The sequence below is a fragment of the Balaenoptera ricei genome, chromosome 17, assembly GCF_028023285.1.
Source record: "Balaenoptera ricei isolate mBalRic1 chromosome 17, mBalRic1.hap2, whole genome shotgun sequence".
NCBI lineage: Eukaryota > Metazoa > Chordata > Mammalia > Artiodactyla > Balaenopteridae > Balaenoptera > Balaenoptera ricei.
In genome coordinates, this window is record NC_082655.1 from 36,268,955 (window position 1) to 36,287,049 (window position 18,095).

The following is an 18,095-nucleotide window of genomic DNA, read 5'->3' on the forward strand; positions in this document are numbered from 1 at the left end:
CATCTAGTAGCAAGAGTCAGCTGTCCCTCACCGCATATGTCTCAGCAGGTTTCCCTTTATCAGAGAGCGCTCATGTAGTCCTTGAAAGGGAGGTGTCAGTCACCTTGCTTCAGGGAAGGATTGGGAGAGAGCCAAGTTGTCACTGGGTGGTCCTTCTGACTTAACCATGTGGTAAAGTGAGAACTACCTTCTCTGAACACACATCTCCCACCCCATCAGGCAGGACCATGGTGAAGGCTGGAAGAACAAGGTGGAGGTCACCAAACTGATATCAGGTTATTTGAATGCAGTCATTAATAATCACTTTTTTTTAAAAAAAAGTCCTCAATAGACATTAACAAGACAGGATGCCAGGACCACAGGTGTGAAATGCAGCTGTCGTCTGTTCTTGAGTAACATCAGAAGCAGAGGGAAAATCTAAACCTTAAGCATCACTAACATTAAACATTCCCTTGGCACTTTTGGGCTATGGAACTCTACCTAGAGAGAAGACTCACTCTTGCCCTCATTTTGTTGCCATTTCCAAAAACTCTGTCTCTGACAATTAATGCCACCAGCATATAAAACAGCCTGTAAAAATGAACTACTTTCCTGATCTCAGCTTAGTTTTTTAAAACACAGCATTTTAAATATACACTTTTTGTTTATTTTGCTGCTATAATCTGCTGAGATAGAATCCTAACTATTCATTCGATTTCCTTCTACTCTTTTCTTCCTTCTTCATTCACACATCGAATATTTTTATTTCCACTCTGTCTGAGCACTGTAACAGGAGCAGGAACACAATGGTCAACGAGGCAGGACACACCATGAACGTGCGCAGCCTTTATTGTCAGCACAAGGGGCATTGTCTTCATTTGTATCATCCAGAAGAAAAAGGTGCTTTCCTGTGACTCCATTCCACGTGTTGCATTAGAATGGTAGTAGCTTCTGACATGAGATTTTTATCTGCTTCAAGCAGTCTTTTGCTTCCTCCATCCCCCACCCCCCTTTGGAGCAGTTTTTGGAGCTATCCCAAGAGGTGTGGCACTATGGATACGTGCAGCTGGATCCCTGTACCTGTGACTACCCAGAACCCGGCTGTGGCACCGTTCTTTCTGTTGGCAATAATGAGATCAGCTGCTGCATAACCCTGCCTGATAACCAGACCCAGGATGTCATTTTCCAGATGAACAGAGTGAAGTGCTGGCAGGTCACTTTCCTTGTGAGTATCTTGGCAGCTTGCCTTACCCATGATTTAAATCCTCCACCCATGATATTAAAATCATAGTGTTCCTGGATGACAACAGTGGTATTGGGGAGACAGATTTGCCATTTGAATCAGTACCTTGAGTGGACTGACATCTAAGCCACGGTAAACATCACCTAGTGGTAAAAACCTGTCTATTATCTGGTACAAGTTCCCCATCCTTTCTGTAGAGACAACCATCTTCCCACCTTCCACCTTCAGGCTTCTTTACTACTTGAAGGGTGTTTAAAGTAATAACAACGAGTAGCAATAACAGCTACCATTTATTGAGCACTTAATACGTACTCAGTACCGACAAGATCTCTATGCTTGGAAACTGAACGCTGCCCATCAGAGCTACTTTTAAGGATCCCTGGCATCATATCTACATTGTCATCTCCTCCCAAGAGAAACCCTTCTGATCAGACTTACTGAGTGCCTACTTTGTACCAGGTGCTGTGCTGGGCAATGCCACATCTGCTATTTAATTAAGTTCTTAAAAATAACCCAGTGAGCTAAGAGGGATTATCCCCTTTACACAGGAAATGGAGGTTAACTAGTAGAGGATGAATGCTACTAGAGCAACCATGAGACCCAGTTGCTAAATCCATGAAACCCACAGGGATCTTTTAGCTGGCTTGGTACTAGGCCTGTCTGTGGCATTTGATACAGTCAACCATGTCTTCCTTTTCAAAACTTCCCCTGCTTCCTCCCCTAATTTTGTGGGCTGCCTCTCTCTCTGACTACTCCTGAAATGCTGGTGTTTCCTGGGGTTCCATTTCTAGCATCTTTCCCCTACATATTTCCTGAAATCAATTACAGACGACTGGTTAAAAGTCCAGTATTTCCTACTGCATTCATGACGTCTTCACCAAGTGTTTCATAGACACCGCAAACTCAACCTTTCCCCAAGCCAGACTCATGTTTTCCCTCTCATGCCCATCCTAAGGTTCTTCCTCCTGTGTTCCCTATCTTGATAAAGGGAACCTCTACCACCACTCCTTAATTGCCAAACCAGCAATCTTGAAATAATCTCTGGCTTTTCTCTTACCTTACATGGTTTTTAAAAAAAAAAATTTTTTTTATTGAAGTATAGTTGATTTACAATGTTTCAGGTGTACAGCAAAGTGATACAGTTCCATATATATATATATATATATATATATATATATATATATATATTCTTTTTCAGATTCTATTCCATTATAGGTTATTATAAGATATTGAATATAGTTCCCTGTGCTATACAGTAGGTCCTTGTTGTTTACTTTACATATAGTAGTATGTATCTGTTAATCCCAAATTCCTAATTTATCCTCCCCCCACCTTATACATTTAATTGCTGATAGAGACCTATCTATTCTATGACCCTGCTATCCCTCAAAACTCTCCCTTCCTCTCTGCCGTCACAGCTTGGTCTCAACATTTCCTGCCTGGATGAAATCCACAGCCTCCTAACCCTTCTTTCTGTGCCACTCTTTCCCTCTGGGGGTCAGAAAAAAATATATCATATGATTTCAGGCTTTTTAAACTATGGGAACTTGTTTTGTGGCCCAAAGTTTGGTCTATCTTGAAATGTCCAATGTGCACTTGAAAAGAATGTAAATATACACTGCCACTATTGGGTAGAATAGTCTATAAATGTCAGTTATGTCAAGCAGTTGATGGTGTTCAAATAGCCTCTTTCCTTACACATTTCTCTCTACTTGTTCTGTCAGTTATTGTGAGGAGTGTTAAAATCTTCAACTATAATTGTGGATTTGTCCATTTCTTTGAGATATATCAGTTTTTTCCTTCTTTCCCTGCCTTCTTTTGACTGAGTGACTATTTTATGATTCTACTCATTTGCACTGTTGTTTTTTTTTAATACCTTTTAAATTTATGGTTAAGAGATTTTAATATATATCTTTAACTTATTACAGTCTACTTTCAAATATTACACTATTTCACAAAAAGGGTAAAAACCTTACAACAGTGTACCTCTATTTGTCCCTCTGTCCTTTGTGGTATTTGTTGCTATACTTTATTTCCACATATAAGCCTCATGCTATATTATAATTATTTTTGTTTTAAACAGTTAATTATTTTTTAGGTAAACTTTTAATTTTGACATAATTGTAGATTCACATGCAGTTGAAAGAAATGGTACAGAGATCCTGCATACACTTTACCCACTTTTCTCCAATTATTACATCTTACAAAACTATAGTACGACATCACCACCCAGGGTATTGACATTGATACAGTGAAGAGTCAAGGCATTTCCATCACCACAAGGATCTCTCATGTTGGCTTTTTATAGCTGCATACACTTTCTCCCACCCCCATCCCTCCTTAAACCCTTGCAACCACTAATCTATTTGACATTTTCATATTGTATTATTTCAAGAATATTATATAAAACTTTTGGAGGTAATGGATATATTTATTACTTGATTGTGGTGATGATTTCATGTATATATGCATATGTCCAAACTCTTCAAATTGTGTACATTAAATATGTGCAGTTTTTTGCATATCAATTATACCTCAACTGAAAAAACAAACACACATAAAACAAGGTTATGTATTGATCAGTTGATGAAAATGTTGTGACCAGAGGTTCACAGGAACCTAAACCTATATTTCCCCTTGGGCTGTTTTTCAGTACCCACTAATTTAGTGTTTATGGTATCATTATAGAACATGACTACTGTGAATAATAAGAATTGACTGTGTTTAGGAGGTAAAAATATAAATAAAAACAAGGAATTGATTACCTTAAAAAATAAAATAATATTACATGAGTATAATCAAACATTATGTAGCCTGTTGGGATTTTCTTTACTTAGCATAATTCTTTGGAAATTCATTCAGCTTGTTGTGTATTTCAGTAGTTTGTTTCTTTTTGTTGCTGAGCAGTATTCCATGGTAGGGAATGGCTAAAATTTGTTTAACTATTATCTAGTCATTTCCAGTTTTTAGCTATTATGAATAATGCTTCTATAAATATTCATGTATAAGCTTTTGTCTGAGCACAAGTCTTCATTTTTCTAGGATAAATGCCCAGGAGTGCAATTTCTGGGTCATGTGGAAGTTGCATATATAATTTTTTAAGAAACTGCCGAACTGTATTCAAGGGGGCTGTGCCAGTTTACATTCCCACCAGTGATGTATGAGCAATCCAGTCTCTCTGGATCCTCCTCAGCAATTGGGTGTTTTCACTATTTTTTATTTTATCCACCCTGATAAGTGTTTAATGGTATTTAATGATTTGATTAGATTTGCTTTTCTCTCATGGCTAATGATGTTGAACATCTTTTCATGTGCTTATTTGCCATCTGTATATCTTCTTAGGTGAAATGTCTTTTCATATCTTTCACCCATTTTCCAATTGGATTGTTTGTTTACTGTTGAGTTTTGAGAGTACTTAAATTTATTCTAGATACTAGTCCTTTGTTAGATATGCGGTTTGCAAATATTTTCTTTCACTTTGCAGTTTTTCATTTTCTTAATAGGGCCTTTTGCAGAGCAAAAGATTTTAATTTTGATGAAGTCTAATTCATCTGTTTTTTTATTGTGTTTCTGGTGTCAAGTCTAAGAATTCTTTGCCAAACCCTAAATCCTGAAGGATTTTTCCCTGGGTGTTTTTTTTTTTTTTTTTTTCCTAAAAGTTGTATAGTTATAGGTTATACATTTAAGTCCATGACCCATTTTGAGTTAATTTGCATATAGGGTGTGAAATTTAGAACATGGTTCCCTTTTTTTGCCTATGGAAGTCCAATTGCTCCAGCACCACTTGTTGAAAAGGCTATCTTTTCTCAATTGAACTGCTTTTGTGCCTTTGTGAAAAATCAGTTGAGCACATTTGTGTGGGTTTATTTCTGGATTCTCTGCTCTGTTCCACTGATCTTCGTGTCTATCCCTCCACCAATACCACACCATCATTCTCTTCCTTTGTAACAGTTTTAGTGAGATGTAGTTCATAAACCATGCAATACATGTGCCACCCTCCAGGAAGGCAGCATTTCCTGACAGTCCTACCTAGAGAGCCACAGCGAGGAGGGAAATTTTTCCCAAGGGAATTTGAAACTCCAGTACTAGAAGAGAAAGGGATAGATGCTGTATAGCAAAAACCACAGGGGCTTTCTCCAGGCTTTCAGGATCTGGCCCTACCCTGCTCCTCTAAGTCCCTTTTCTCACCACCCCCCCCCACGCCTCGCAGTCTGTGCTTCAGCCACACTCCACTGTGCCAGGTTCCCTCAGGCCTCAGTGCATTTGCACTTGTTTTTTCTTCTACCAGGAACCACTTGTCACCATCACCCCCCTCCCCCCCAAAAAAACATACAACAAACTTGGATAATTTCTACTTCTGCTCAAATAACACCACCCCCCTCCCCGCGCCCCCCCACCCCCCACCGCCCCAGCCTCCTCCAGCCTTCCTTTACATTCTAGTCTGGATTAGGTGTCCATTCCTATTTACTTCCATAGACCTGTATTCATTCCCCTTATAATATTATACTTATTATATCACACTATGATGATTTGCTTTAATGGATCCCAAATAGATTGATACTTATAGTTTCTTGAGAATAGGAATAGTCTCACTTGTTTTGATATTTTGCCCAGCACATAATAGCCACTTACATTCCTACTGAATATCAAATAATATCTTTTCCTTTGTAGGGAACTCTGCTGGATACAGATGGGCCCCAGCAAACTCTCAACCAGAACTTAGAGCTCAGATTTCAGTATAGTGAGGATAGTCACTGGCAGTGGTTTGTTATTTACACCAAACAGGTAAGTTCTTAAGGCAGAGCAGGAAAACCTTCTGTGCTAAAATGCTCTCTTGCACTCTGGGGTGGACAAAGCACATTACCCCAAACCAACTGGAGCAGAGTACTAGAGTTTGCTACACATGCTCTTTTGAGCCTGTAATGTCATTTATTTTGTTTGGTTTCATTTTATTTTATTTTACTAGTCACCAAAGCTTTCATATCAGTTAGAAATGAATTTAGTTACCAAGTAACAGAAGACTCAAGTAACAGTGACTTAGACCATGGGTCAGTAAACTTTTTCTCAAAGAACCAGTTGGTAAATATTTTAGGTTCTGAGGTTCATATGGCCTCTGTTGCAACTACTCAACTCTATTGTAGCACAAAAGCAGCCACAGACAATACATGAACGAATGGGTGTTTCAATAAAACTTTATTTATAAAAAGAGGTGGGGTGGCTAGATTTGTTTGCCAACCCCTGGCTTAGACAATACAGATATTTATCATCTCATTTAATAAGAATACTGGAGGCAAATGATTGGCATCTCTATAATTCTTTTGGCATTTTCCAAGTAGATAAAAGCTATCCCTTTTATCTGGAAAGCAAAAGCCTTACCCCAGAAGCCCCCCAGTAGACTTTCCATTTTGTCTCGTTGGCTGGAACTGGGTCACATGAGCACTCCTAGCTGCAAGAGAGTCTGGGAATCAAGCACTTAGCATAGAGGAACTGGATTCATGATCAGTTTAGAATAAGCATCATTGCCTAGAGCTGGGTACTTCCAAATCAGTGTTCTGTTACGAGGGAAGAAGGAACAATGGCTGTTGGGTAGCAATAATTAAATCTGAAGTAAATTTGAAATAATTGAAATAAAAAATCCATTAAAAAATCTAATTTTCTAAATGCCAAATCCAATTGAAAATTCTTTTTACGGAGATAAACTATTTCAATTTGGAGTCAAAACTACAGAAGTTCTAAAATGAAACCAAAATATCAAAGTAATCTTTGCATCAACATTATATTCAACCTGAGTCCCTGGTGATCATACTCACTTCTGTGTTCCATGGAGCATTCTGGTTTCAGGCACAAAGCTCCCTTTCAACTCTCTGCTGGTACAGGGGTGATCAGGAGATAACAGATACAACGTCCTCTGAAAAACACAAAGTACTAAACCAACATCCTAGGTTAAAGAAATGTCTCCCCAGGTTCACCTTAAATAGAAAACATTCTTAGGGAAATGATAGGATGGTTTGCCGAGGCAAGATCTGCAGTCACTTGGAGAGACACAGAGAGATTTTGGCAGTGAAACCACGCCCTTCCGCTAGAATGTTATGTGCAGTAGTTAAATTTTATTATGGTCTTTTAATCTAGTCCGAGGCAAATGAGTTTAAGCCACTATAGAGATGTGCAATAAACATTCTTTTAAAGGATTCCTGGTAAGGTCGTATTTCCTTTGGAGTGTGGGTTTATTGATATGCACCCAAGAGCTGCTTCTGCAAAAGACAGAAATGTGGCTTGTGTGCCTTGCAAATACAAAAAAGGGCTGGGGCCCAAATCGTTCCTGAGCCCCTTAAACGGAAGCTCAGTCCCTTCATATTTAATAAACCTTACCTGGCTTATAGCAGAATCCTAACCTACATATCTCTGTACTTTGTACAGGAGTATGGAATCAGTCCCCACCTTGTGAGACACCACTAAACACCCTTCCTAGCTGCATCAGCTCAGTTTGTTGTTTTAACTATTTCGTACCCTGGTTTTGTGTAGGTTATATATATGCACAGATAAACAGGGTTAGTTTTCAGCTAAACCAGGAAGGCAAATTTTGTTTCTGTGTATAAACCCCACATCTGTGACTCTTTTCCTTGTTGGTGGAAGCCCTTTCTTTTTCCTTCCCTCCTTTCTCTCCCCTTGAATAAAATGCAACCCATCATGCTCTACAGTCCTGCAAAACTTTGGAATGCTCCCTCTGTGTAACCCAGTCGCCCTCTAATTCTGCTTTCTATGTCCTGTCCTCCAAGAGTGTTCTATATCGGCTACCACCCCCAGCTGAGTTTTCTCTCCCTCTCCCCCCTCCTTCTCTCTGTCATTTCCCCAGTCCCCAGCCACCCTGTTCAGTGACCATCCTTCGTCACAAATTTATACTAAAGTTCTATAGCCTCAAGCTTTGAGCTTCAGTTGTCTCAAACCTCAGTCGGGCTGAATAAGAAAAGAACAAGCCAAGAGTTGAGAGCAGAAAAAAAGAGGGGAAAAAAAGGATTTGTGGGAAAGGAGCAAATGGGAAAATCACAGGGAACCTTAAATTTGGCACATGGGATGAAGTTCCTGGAAAAAGGAAGCCCCGGCTTTTGTGCAGCAAGGTGGATGACGTGTGTCTTGGCACTAACAGCGATGAGCCAGAAATAAGCCACAGGTGATGTTGGCGGCAACTGACAGTCTTGACAGTGAATGATTAAAACTACCAGAAAATTTAAAAATGAAGAAAAACAACTAATTTTGTCTTTAGTTCAGTAAAAGCCATAAGGTACTAATATATTCTTTCAAGCAGGTTAGTATGTATGCCTAATAATAGGTCTCTCAGTCATGCATACAATTAAATATAAGATTGACCATCATCAGTTGATTTGATTGCAATTATAAGCAGTTTTTATTATTTGTTGCTCATAAGACGTGAGCTGTTTACAAAGTAATAGAAAAAAAAGGGATGTAAGGGGGGAGTTTTGAAAGGGAAAAAGATTAGTAATGAGATCCTGGTCATTTTTAATCTACCTTTTAAAAAATTACTGCAAATATATCCATGTAATTGAGAAAATTTATGGTTATTTGCTAATTATATCTTATGCAAATTAATGAAAGTTAAAGAAGAACTCTAAATTCTTTTTTTTTAATTAATTAATTAATTTATTTATTTATTTTTGGCTGCGTTGGGTCTTTGTTGCTGCATGAGGGCCTTCTCTAGTTGTGGCGAGTGGGGGCTGCTCTTTGTTGCAGTGTGGGGGCTTCTCATTGCAGAGCACGGGCTCTAGGTGCACGGGCTTCAGTAGTTGTGGCACGCAGGCTCAGTAGTTGTGGCGCACGGGCTTAGTTGCTCCACAGCATGTGGGATCTCCCCAGACCAGGGCTCGAACCCGTGTCCCCTGCATTGGCAGGCGGATTCTTAACCACTGCGCCACCAGGGAAGTCCCCTAAATTCTTAAAAGTATACTGTTGTAGGGCAGAACACAAAATCTGCTTCGCTGTATGAAGAGGGAAGGAAGAGAATGAGGATCTCTTCAACCAACTGAGAGAGTTCTTTATTTCTGGGTTTCTTAGGCTTTTTTGCTGAGTAGCTGCTTGAAAAAGATGATCTCAGAAAAGATGGTAAAGCAAGCTGCAGAGAATCCAGAAATGGTAAGTGCTCTTATCTGTATATATGTTTCACTTTGTTTCCACCATCAGCTGACACTAAACTACACTGATGAATTCCCTGGGCCCACAAGTCTGGTCCTCAAGGGAAGAACCCAACTGCCCAGAACTGAGCTTCTCTGCCTTCTGGGAGCTCAGTCTTCAGAATGCAAGCCATTTTTTCCAAGGAGAAGTCATCCTTGGATTGCTGAGAACTCTCTAATCCTCTACTCTGTATCCTTGTATTTCTACCTTCGCCCAAACGGAAGACTCCAGATTTACCACAAAAGCAACATCATAAAGACAGGATCTTAAGAGGTCTTTAACACAGCAGCGATGAGCTTACATAAGCTCTGCAGTTTTGTCTCTAGAAAGAACTCACAGCCTCTTAATACTTCCACGGTGCCAAATTAAAATGCCTTTAGCAGTTTGGAGAAGCCATTGAGTAAAAGAAGCTCTCAAGGCTATAATTTTTCCTCAATGTAAAATTTACTTTGTTTTTCTAGTCTTCATCTCTTCAATAAAGGCCTAGTTACTCACTGAAAGTGTTGGTGCTATAAAGAGAGTTCCTGAGATTTTAAACTTTCTACTTGCCTTGTCACCATCATGAAAAAAGCTTGTCCCAAATAAGATAGTACAGTTTGGTTTTAAATAAAAAATGATTACAAATACTAATGCTTGCTTGACATTTATAAACATAATTCTCTTGCAGAATAGTACACTGGTCTTTAAAAATACAACAGAAAATATTTGAAAACTTTCCCTAATGTTTTCATTTAATTTTAGTGTTTTATAAAAGGGTGGATAATACCATTAGTTTAACATTGATCTTTATTTGACTTAGCAGCTTTTTTCTAAGAAAAAACTTGCTTTTTATACTTACTTCTCTTTCTTCTAGAACTGAAAGTATTTTCCCAGGGAAGATAAAATTCACTGCCCCTTGGTGTTCGAACACTTCAAAATGTACTAGAAAGTAGCAAATCAAAGCAATAAAAGAATCAAGGATGCTTTTTTTTTTTTTAAATTAAGAACGTGTCTTTTTTTTTTTCTTTTTTTGGCTGTGTTGGGTCTTCGTTGCTGCACATGGGCTTTCTCTAGTTGCGGCTAGCAGGGGCTACTCTTCATTGTGGTGCGCGGGCTTCTCATTGTGGTGGCTTTTCTTGTTGCAGAGCACAGGCTCTAGACATGCAAGCTTCAGTAGTTGCCGTACACTGGCTCAGTAGTTGCAGCACGCAGGCCCTAGAGCACACAGGCTTCAGTAGTTGCGGTGCGCAAGCTCAGTAGTTGTGGATTGTGGGCTCTAGAGCACAGGCTTAGTAGTTGTGGCGCACGGGCTTAGTTGCTCCACGGTGTGTGCGATCTTCCTGCACCAGGGATTGAAGCTGTGTCCCCTGCATTGGCAGGCGGATTCTTAACCACTGTGCCACGAGGGAAGTCCCAAGGATGCTCTTTTTAAAAGAGTAATAAAATCTAACCTCCTAGGCAGGATGGACCCTCTTAGGCTCCAATTTACATATTTACATATATATATATGATAAATATGTATAAACATAAATATATCACGTCATTATACATATGTGTGTGTATATATATGTAGAGAGAGAGAGAGAGACAGATACAGAGAGACAGAGAGAGAAAAGTAATTAAAGTAGCCCCATTAAAAGGGAGAAGTACTCTCAAATGTTGTTCAGTAAAGTGTAAGCTATTTGATGCAGGAAACACTTGTACAGTGAATAGCAAAAGAGTTTGCTCTATAATAGGAGAAGGTAGTAGTCTATTTAAAGTTTTCAAGAAAAACAAGCACGCTACCACATTCCTTAGATTTGCACGCAAATTAAAATCTATAGTTATCCCAGTGGCTGACAGCAAAATCAGCATGGTAGTCAATAAAACTTGTACTGCTTTATCCAAATACTGACGTTTTATTTCCACGAACTCTTTATTTCTTCCCTTATTTTGGTTCTTAGAAAGAAAAGTTAAGAGCCTTCCTCTTGAAAACTGGATGTTGTAGGAATAGTCCACATTTTAGTCTGGAATTTCATCTACAAACCCCTGGGTTGAATGGGACCCTGGAAGGGAAATAGAACAGACACATCAGCTGTTTAACTGCGACTAAGTTCTAGACCTCCTCACAAAGCACAATTGATGAGAACAAGTCATTTTATGGAGCTTAAAGTAGCCATATAAATGTTTGACTGTGACATTCACTCATTTTCTAGGTAAACACATAACGTCTGAACTGACACCTATCGCTTATAGAAGGCTTGTATGGACTAAGATACAGAGGTCTCTAATTTGCAGGCAGAATAAATTCTAAGATTTTGATAACTTTGAAGAATCTGGGGAGGGAAAGAGAAATTAAGAAAACTGTAACCAAATGAGCCCCATGAATAAAGCAGATGGTCCCTAGGGAGATTAAATAGTACTGTTTTATCCTGGTAAGAAGGAAGGAGTGAAAGAAGAAATTCAGTGCCAACAAAGTTAATTAGCTTAGTTAGCTTTAAGCAATGCTTTCAAAGGTAAGACTTGAACCATTTATGAAGAGATCATTAAAATTTGAAGTCAAACAAATGCACTAAAGGAAAATGTAAACACGCAACAAAAACCATGTTAAATTCTTCAGACAGTATTAATTGAAAACCAGAAAGGGAAAAAGAAGTGTAACATTCTTCTTAGAGCTATGCTCCTACACAAAAACCTAAATTGTTTTTTTTTAATATTTGCTACTTGTAAATAGAACAGAATTAAAGGATTATTTTATTTGAAAATAAAGTCTATTAGTTAGGAATAGATTTGGCTTCCTGTAACAAAAAACAAAACAAGACAAAATAAGTGTCTTGGACAAGATAAAAGTTTGTTTCTCTCTCATCTAAAAGAAGCCAAGAAGTAGGCAGTCTGGGGCTGGGATGGTGACTCCATGATGTCACCAGAGACCTTTCTGCTCTACCGTCTTCAGTGGGTCTGAATCTCTAAATTGGTTTTCCGAAAAATGGCAAAGAACAGGTAACCTTCTGATTCCAGCTTACCTCATACCTCCCCTCCCCTCCCCAACTACCACTGCCATAAATATTTCTCTCTCCACTCCTCTTTCATTTGGGGCAAGATCAGACTATGTAAAAGGCCACTGGGTTCAGAGATGGGTGCTTTGAAGTGTGCTTCTGCTATGTGATGAGAAGGGGAAACACCAAGGGCAGTGCTATGTGATGTCCCAAGAATGGCAGCCTTTGCACAGCTGGTCCAGTTCAGGAAACAGAAAGTGTACTGACATTACAGTCATCAGAAGAATGGTCTGAGCACAGCAGGAGGACAAAGTTTTAGAGAGCCAGGGGGAAGTTACTGTGCAGGAATGAAGGGTTATATTATTAACAGAAATTCTGTTGATGAGAGGGAGAGTGCAGGAATACTGCATTATGAAAAAAGGATTACCTTTTCCCCCCAACTTTATTACCCCAGTATATAAAATATATAAAGCCTATTGAAATAAGTCAAGGAAACTGATTATATCAGAAATTGCTTAACATCTGTAGTGGGTTCTATTTTATTGCATTTCTACATGGGGAGGGGGAGGGGAAGGAGACTAGGAGAGAGAAAAATTCCGGGAGGTTTCCCCCAACTTCTGTATTTCGTCGCACAAGACTACTTACAAACTATAATGTAATATCGTAAAATAATAATAATGAAACACATAAGATATCAGAACATTAATTTCTCATTTACCAAGACCTAATAATGATTTTTTAAAACTATTGAGATAGGCTTCAACTATATAACCATCTCTGTTGAGAATATTAACCTAAAGGAAGTCCTACGTATCCTTCAAAGCAATGTATTTTATGGCAAAATTAAGTTAAAAGATAATGCTCTTTTGCAGTGTCATGTTATTTATCCCACTTATTTTGTAATGTCCCACTCTATAGTCTCATGAGTAATAAGCAATAATAAACAACTTAGTTAATTCACCCCCTCATTCTATCATTTACCAATGCCTATGTTTACCATACAGTGGCTAGAAACTGAGAATCCAGTGTTAAGAAGTTTATTTGTTGAGGGAGAAAGGCAATTAGTACAGAAACACTCAAGATTATAGAGTGATAAGTTGAGATACGCACATAATGCATAGTTGTTTAATAGCAGTTCTTTTCTTTTTCTATAAGGAGAGTCTAAGAGCACTTTCCCCTAAACCCTGGCTAGGAGACTGACCTATGTGTGCCGTGATCTTGCCCTCTGACCTCCAGCCTCCGACCAGTGTCAGCCATGGGGAAACCCAGTGAGGCTGGAGAGTGGGAGAAAATGGAGACTGGGGTATTTATTTCTCCAGCTCTGTCCCAGCTGGGTCTCTGGGGTTGGCCCGGCCCTCTACTGAGGGCCACAGCTCCTGTAGGTGACCTCTCCTCCCTGCTGCTACGGCCACTCTGGTTCCAGTACCAGCTGCTGCCCTCGCCCCTTCAGGCCTAGAAGTGGTAAGAATTACTCCCACCCTCCCTAGCCCCTCACTGCTAGCCTCTGAGGGTTCCCACACCCCGTCACTGATTCACTTGAATCCTCCCCACACCCCCATTAGGCAGTTCCTTTTAGAAACTCCGCTAGTTACCCCAGGAGTGGGCCATCTGTGTTCTGCTGGGCCCCTTACCATTATATTAAGTTTACCTTATGTGCATGAGATATATTCAAGTATTTTAAACTTTGGTTTGATTCTTCCCTTGATTAATGATGCCTTTTGATTAATCAAAGCCCCATCTGGCTTTGGTTCAGCATGTGGATTGGAGCTCTGTGGATTATTTCTGGATTCAGGAGTTCATTTCGTGTGAAGTCCTTTTAAAAGCTGTGTTAAATCACAACATCCACAGGCAGCCTCCAATGTTAAACATTAAGCTTCACTTCACTTTTGGGGGACTCAATTTCTGTAACACTGAGATACTTGCAAACGAAGGGGGCCTGTGCAGTTGACGAGCAGGTGTCCTGCTGACTGGCAGCCTTCGGGACCATTAAGAGGATTATTGTGGAAGGAGAAATGTGCTGGTTAAATAGATTATTTGTGTGCTCGCTTCTCCGGCTGTGCTGACTGACATTTCACTAATCTGTTTAGCAGATTGAAGTTCCAGAACAAGGCAAAAGTAAAAAACACCACAGTCAACAAAGCCAGGTCTGTGAGTAAAATTATGTAATGGCTATATTATAATTCTGATAAATCTGCCTGTTTTTCCCCTTTAAGTTACCAGTCATTCTACTTTTAAGGTTAAGCCAGAATTGTCTTTCACAGAAGCTCCTCCATGTAGGCTGGTCCAATTGGACAACCATCATAGAAATAGTGTTTTTTTACCATGGCACCCAGTTGGGTGAGGAGAAATACTTTCCTGAATTTATATATAGAAAACTTCCAAGAAGCACACAAAATTCTTTAGTAATTTTCTTCTACACTCCATACATTTTTTAAAAATCCTCTTTCTAGTTTGTATATTTTAGTTTCATTGACTTTCTGCAGTGAACTCTGTAGAAAAGAACTTTTAAGTTTATAAACTAGTTTTTCAAGCATTTAGGTCTGCTGTGCAGATAGCAATAGCAATAAATATCATAATAGGAAGCATTAATAGACACTCATTGCCAGGCACTGTTCGAAGCACTTTTCTGTAGATTAATGCATTTATCCTTACCATGATCCTATAAATCAATTGAGGAAATTGGGGCACAGAGAGTTAGGTGACTTGCTCCAGGCTGTACAGTTATCAATGGTAGAAGGAAGCAGGCAGTCTGGTTCCGGAGCCGTGCCCTCAACTAACGCTTCCTTTCAAGGTTCAAATCCTAGAGTGGGTGAACAAAATAAAGGTAGCCTCTAAGTAGCATTTGAATGGGATTTATTATTGGTCCAGCTCCCGTCACAGAGTCCACTGTGTATATAAAGATAGTATATAAGTACAGTATTTATAAATATATAAGGTCCTTCCTCGAGTGAATGAGCTCAGAGAAAAATTTTAAAAACAGATTAAATGCAGAGCTGTCTCCCCTACATAATAACAGCATTCCTGGCTGCTTACATCAGAGACAGGAGGTGAGAACTCCACCAATTACTGGCTGTGTGTCTTCAGGCAGATCAAAAAACTAAATGTGTATAAGGGACTCTTGGGGTGCTTACTGAAATGCAAATTCCTGGGCCTCACCCCAAAAGGTGGATTCAGTAAATCAGCATTTATAGCAAGAACGCCAATGGGAAACACTGCACCAAGCTTCAACTTCTTTATCTGTAAAATCACTCCGTCACTTAAATTCATCCATTTCGGCAGCATAGTGATGGCATAGAGCTGTGGTTCTCAACCTTGGCTGCATATTGTTATCACCTGGAGAGCTCGAAAAACTAATGATGGCTGGGCCGCACCCTCAAAGATTCTGATGTAACTGATCTGAGGGGCCTGGCAGCAGAATTTTTTAAAGCTCCCCACGTGGTCTAAAGCACAGCCAGGATTGGAACTATTATCCTAAAACAGTGGTTCTCAGAGTGGGGTCCCTAGACCGGAAGGGTCAGCATCCCTAGGGAACTTACTAGAAATTCAAATTCTCGGGCCCCCAACTTACTGGATCAGAAACTCTGGGGTTGGGGGCCAGCAATCTGTATTTAGCAAGCCCTCCAGTTGAGTCTGATGCATGTTTGAGTTTGAGAGCCACTGTCCTAGAACAACAGACAACACAATAGTCAGCATGGGTGAGCAGAAATGCTAAAGCAGGCAAACTTCCCTCATGCTCTGAGCAGGGCCAGCATGTCAGAAGGGGGCCTGGTGTCCAATTATATTGAATTCCAACTTATTTTAGCCAACCTTTATAGAGAGCTTATCCTGAGCTAGGCACTGTTATAATTGCTTTCCACATATAACTCATTTAATCTTCACAGCAACCCAAGTATTATTATTATCTTTGGTTTGTTGCCAAGGGAGCTGAAAACACAGAAAGGTTAAGTAACTTGCCCAAGGTCACACAGCTGGTAAATGACAGAGTTAGTATCCATACCCAAACTGTCTTTATTTGTTATTTAACAAATAAAGTTTATTTGTGCCTTTAACCACTCTGCCATGGGGCCTCTCTATCAAGACAAATCTCTCAGAGAAAAAACAATTTTAGCTGCTCTGCCTGGTGAGCTGCCACACATTTATTTCACCAGGGCCAAAGCCCCACTCTCCATGGCCCTGTCTTAGAGATTTTATAAACACTGAAAGCCAACTGTTCACTTACTGAAGGTCTGCAGCAACCATAACTTCTTAAAATATTTTAAAATAACTATAATACTTTTTAAAACTTTGTGTGGGATGTACACTAAAGGTTTTGGGTGAAGTTAACAATTGAAAGTCACATGGCTTTAAGAGAGGGGGAAAAGACAAGAGAGGCAGAGTTCAAGTGTTACCTGGAGAGATCCCAGTGCCTGGAAAGGTGCTCTGGACAGGCGTACCTCTCCATACCGGTAGGAAGCACTCAGCACTAACAGATGTATACCTACCTCGGAAACAAAGCTTCTACAGGATAAAACCATTTAAAACAACCAGTGCTTAACAGATACAACCTTTTAGTTGCCTTTTTTATATTATTTTAAACTTTGGCTTTTTAACTATTATTGTTGTTATGGAAATTATTTCCTCTCATATATATTTCTAACCTCTCTGTTTACTTCGTAACAGAAAGACTACTCTAGTTTTCTGCCAAGAAAAAGCAAGATTAAGACAGCTGAAGTTGACTGTGGTTTGGGGACCATAAAGGAAGAAGGTCTTTGAAGAGAAAGTCTAACTTTTTAAAATGTTCTCAAAGGCTGTCTTGACCATGAGAGAGCTTGGGGGTTGAAAGTAGGCTTCCTACCACCAGTGGAAGAAATGTGACTCCTTCCCATTTTTTTCACATTAAGATGGACCACATTCATCAAGACTACTTCAGAACTCTACTCATCTCAAGATTAAAAGGAAATGCAAAACGAAGTTATATAGTTTGTTTTTAGTGACTTATAAATGACAAATGGCAAATCTGAACCAATTAGTACAAAGCTCGTTAGGGTTTTTTTTCCCCTAAAATAGATATTTACCTGGCTTCATGAAACCTTTTATATGTTCTGATATTGCATGAATGAAAGGCTTAATATAAAACACTAAAAATGCATTTGGGGTTAAGATCTGAAGACATGACTCATCAGCTGTGGCTCTAAGAAATGAAATAATTGAAAAAGAAATCTGGACTTCACTAATCCATCCCCAGAGCAAGGAGGAGATGAAATACCAATTTGTCTCCTTATATAATTCTGAGCCTACCAATATGGATGTACTCAAAGTAATAGGCTGCCCAGTTCTCTGTTTCTCCACTGTTGTAGTTGTATTCTGTTCTTAGAATACTGAATTCAGTTCAGTAGTCATGATGCTATTCTGAATATTTTTATTTTGGAAACCAATGGGGCCCTGCACTTGATATCAGATACCTTAGCTTTAAAACTATGTATACTTTTTCTCTAGACTTTTTCTTATCCAGTTTCAGTTCATCATTAATTAATAGAATTATATATAGAATTAAGATTGCAGTAAGGGAGAGGGACAGAGGAATCAATGTAATTAGGTAAAGTGCCATATTATAATGTTCTTTTCTAACTGGGTTGTGTAATTATATAATAAATATGAAATATATTCTAGTGAACATAGAATTTATTGATGAAAATTCTGTGAATCATTTTTTGAAGTGTAGAATCTATTAAAGCCCTATAATATTTATAAAGCAA

At 39.1% G+C, this 18,095-nt stretch overlaps 1 protein-coding gene across 7 annotated transcripts in view; it reads left to right on the forward strand.

Annotated features, from left to right (window-relative positions):
* SNX31 (sorting nexin 31) overlaps positions 1 to 18,095 on the forward strand; it is a 68,718-nt gene extending 50,623 nt beyond the window's left edge. For 5 of the 7 annotated variants that reach the window (XM_059901335.1, XM_059901334.1, XM_059901337.1 and 2 more), the window contains 5 exons: positions 1,001 to 1,204; positions 5,894 to 6,007; positions 9,290 to 9,367; positions 14,448 to 14,504; positions 17,020 to 18,095. In XM_059901335.1, the coding sequence (XP_059757318.1) occupies positions 1,001 to 1,204; positions 5,894 to 6,007; positions 9,290 to 9,367; positions 14,448 to 14,504; positions 17,020 to 17,112 (546 nt within the window). In that variant the 3' untranslated portion in view covers positions 17,113 to 18,095. The remainder of the gene's footprint in view (positions 1 to 1,000; positions 1,205 to 5,893; positions 6,008 to 9,289; positions 9,368 to 14,447; positions 14,505 to 17,019) is intronic. The other 2 variants (XM_059901331.1, XM_059901332.1) reach the window with 2 other exon arrangements.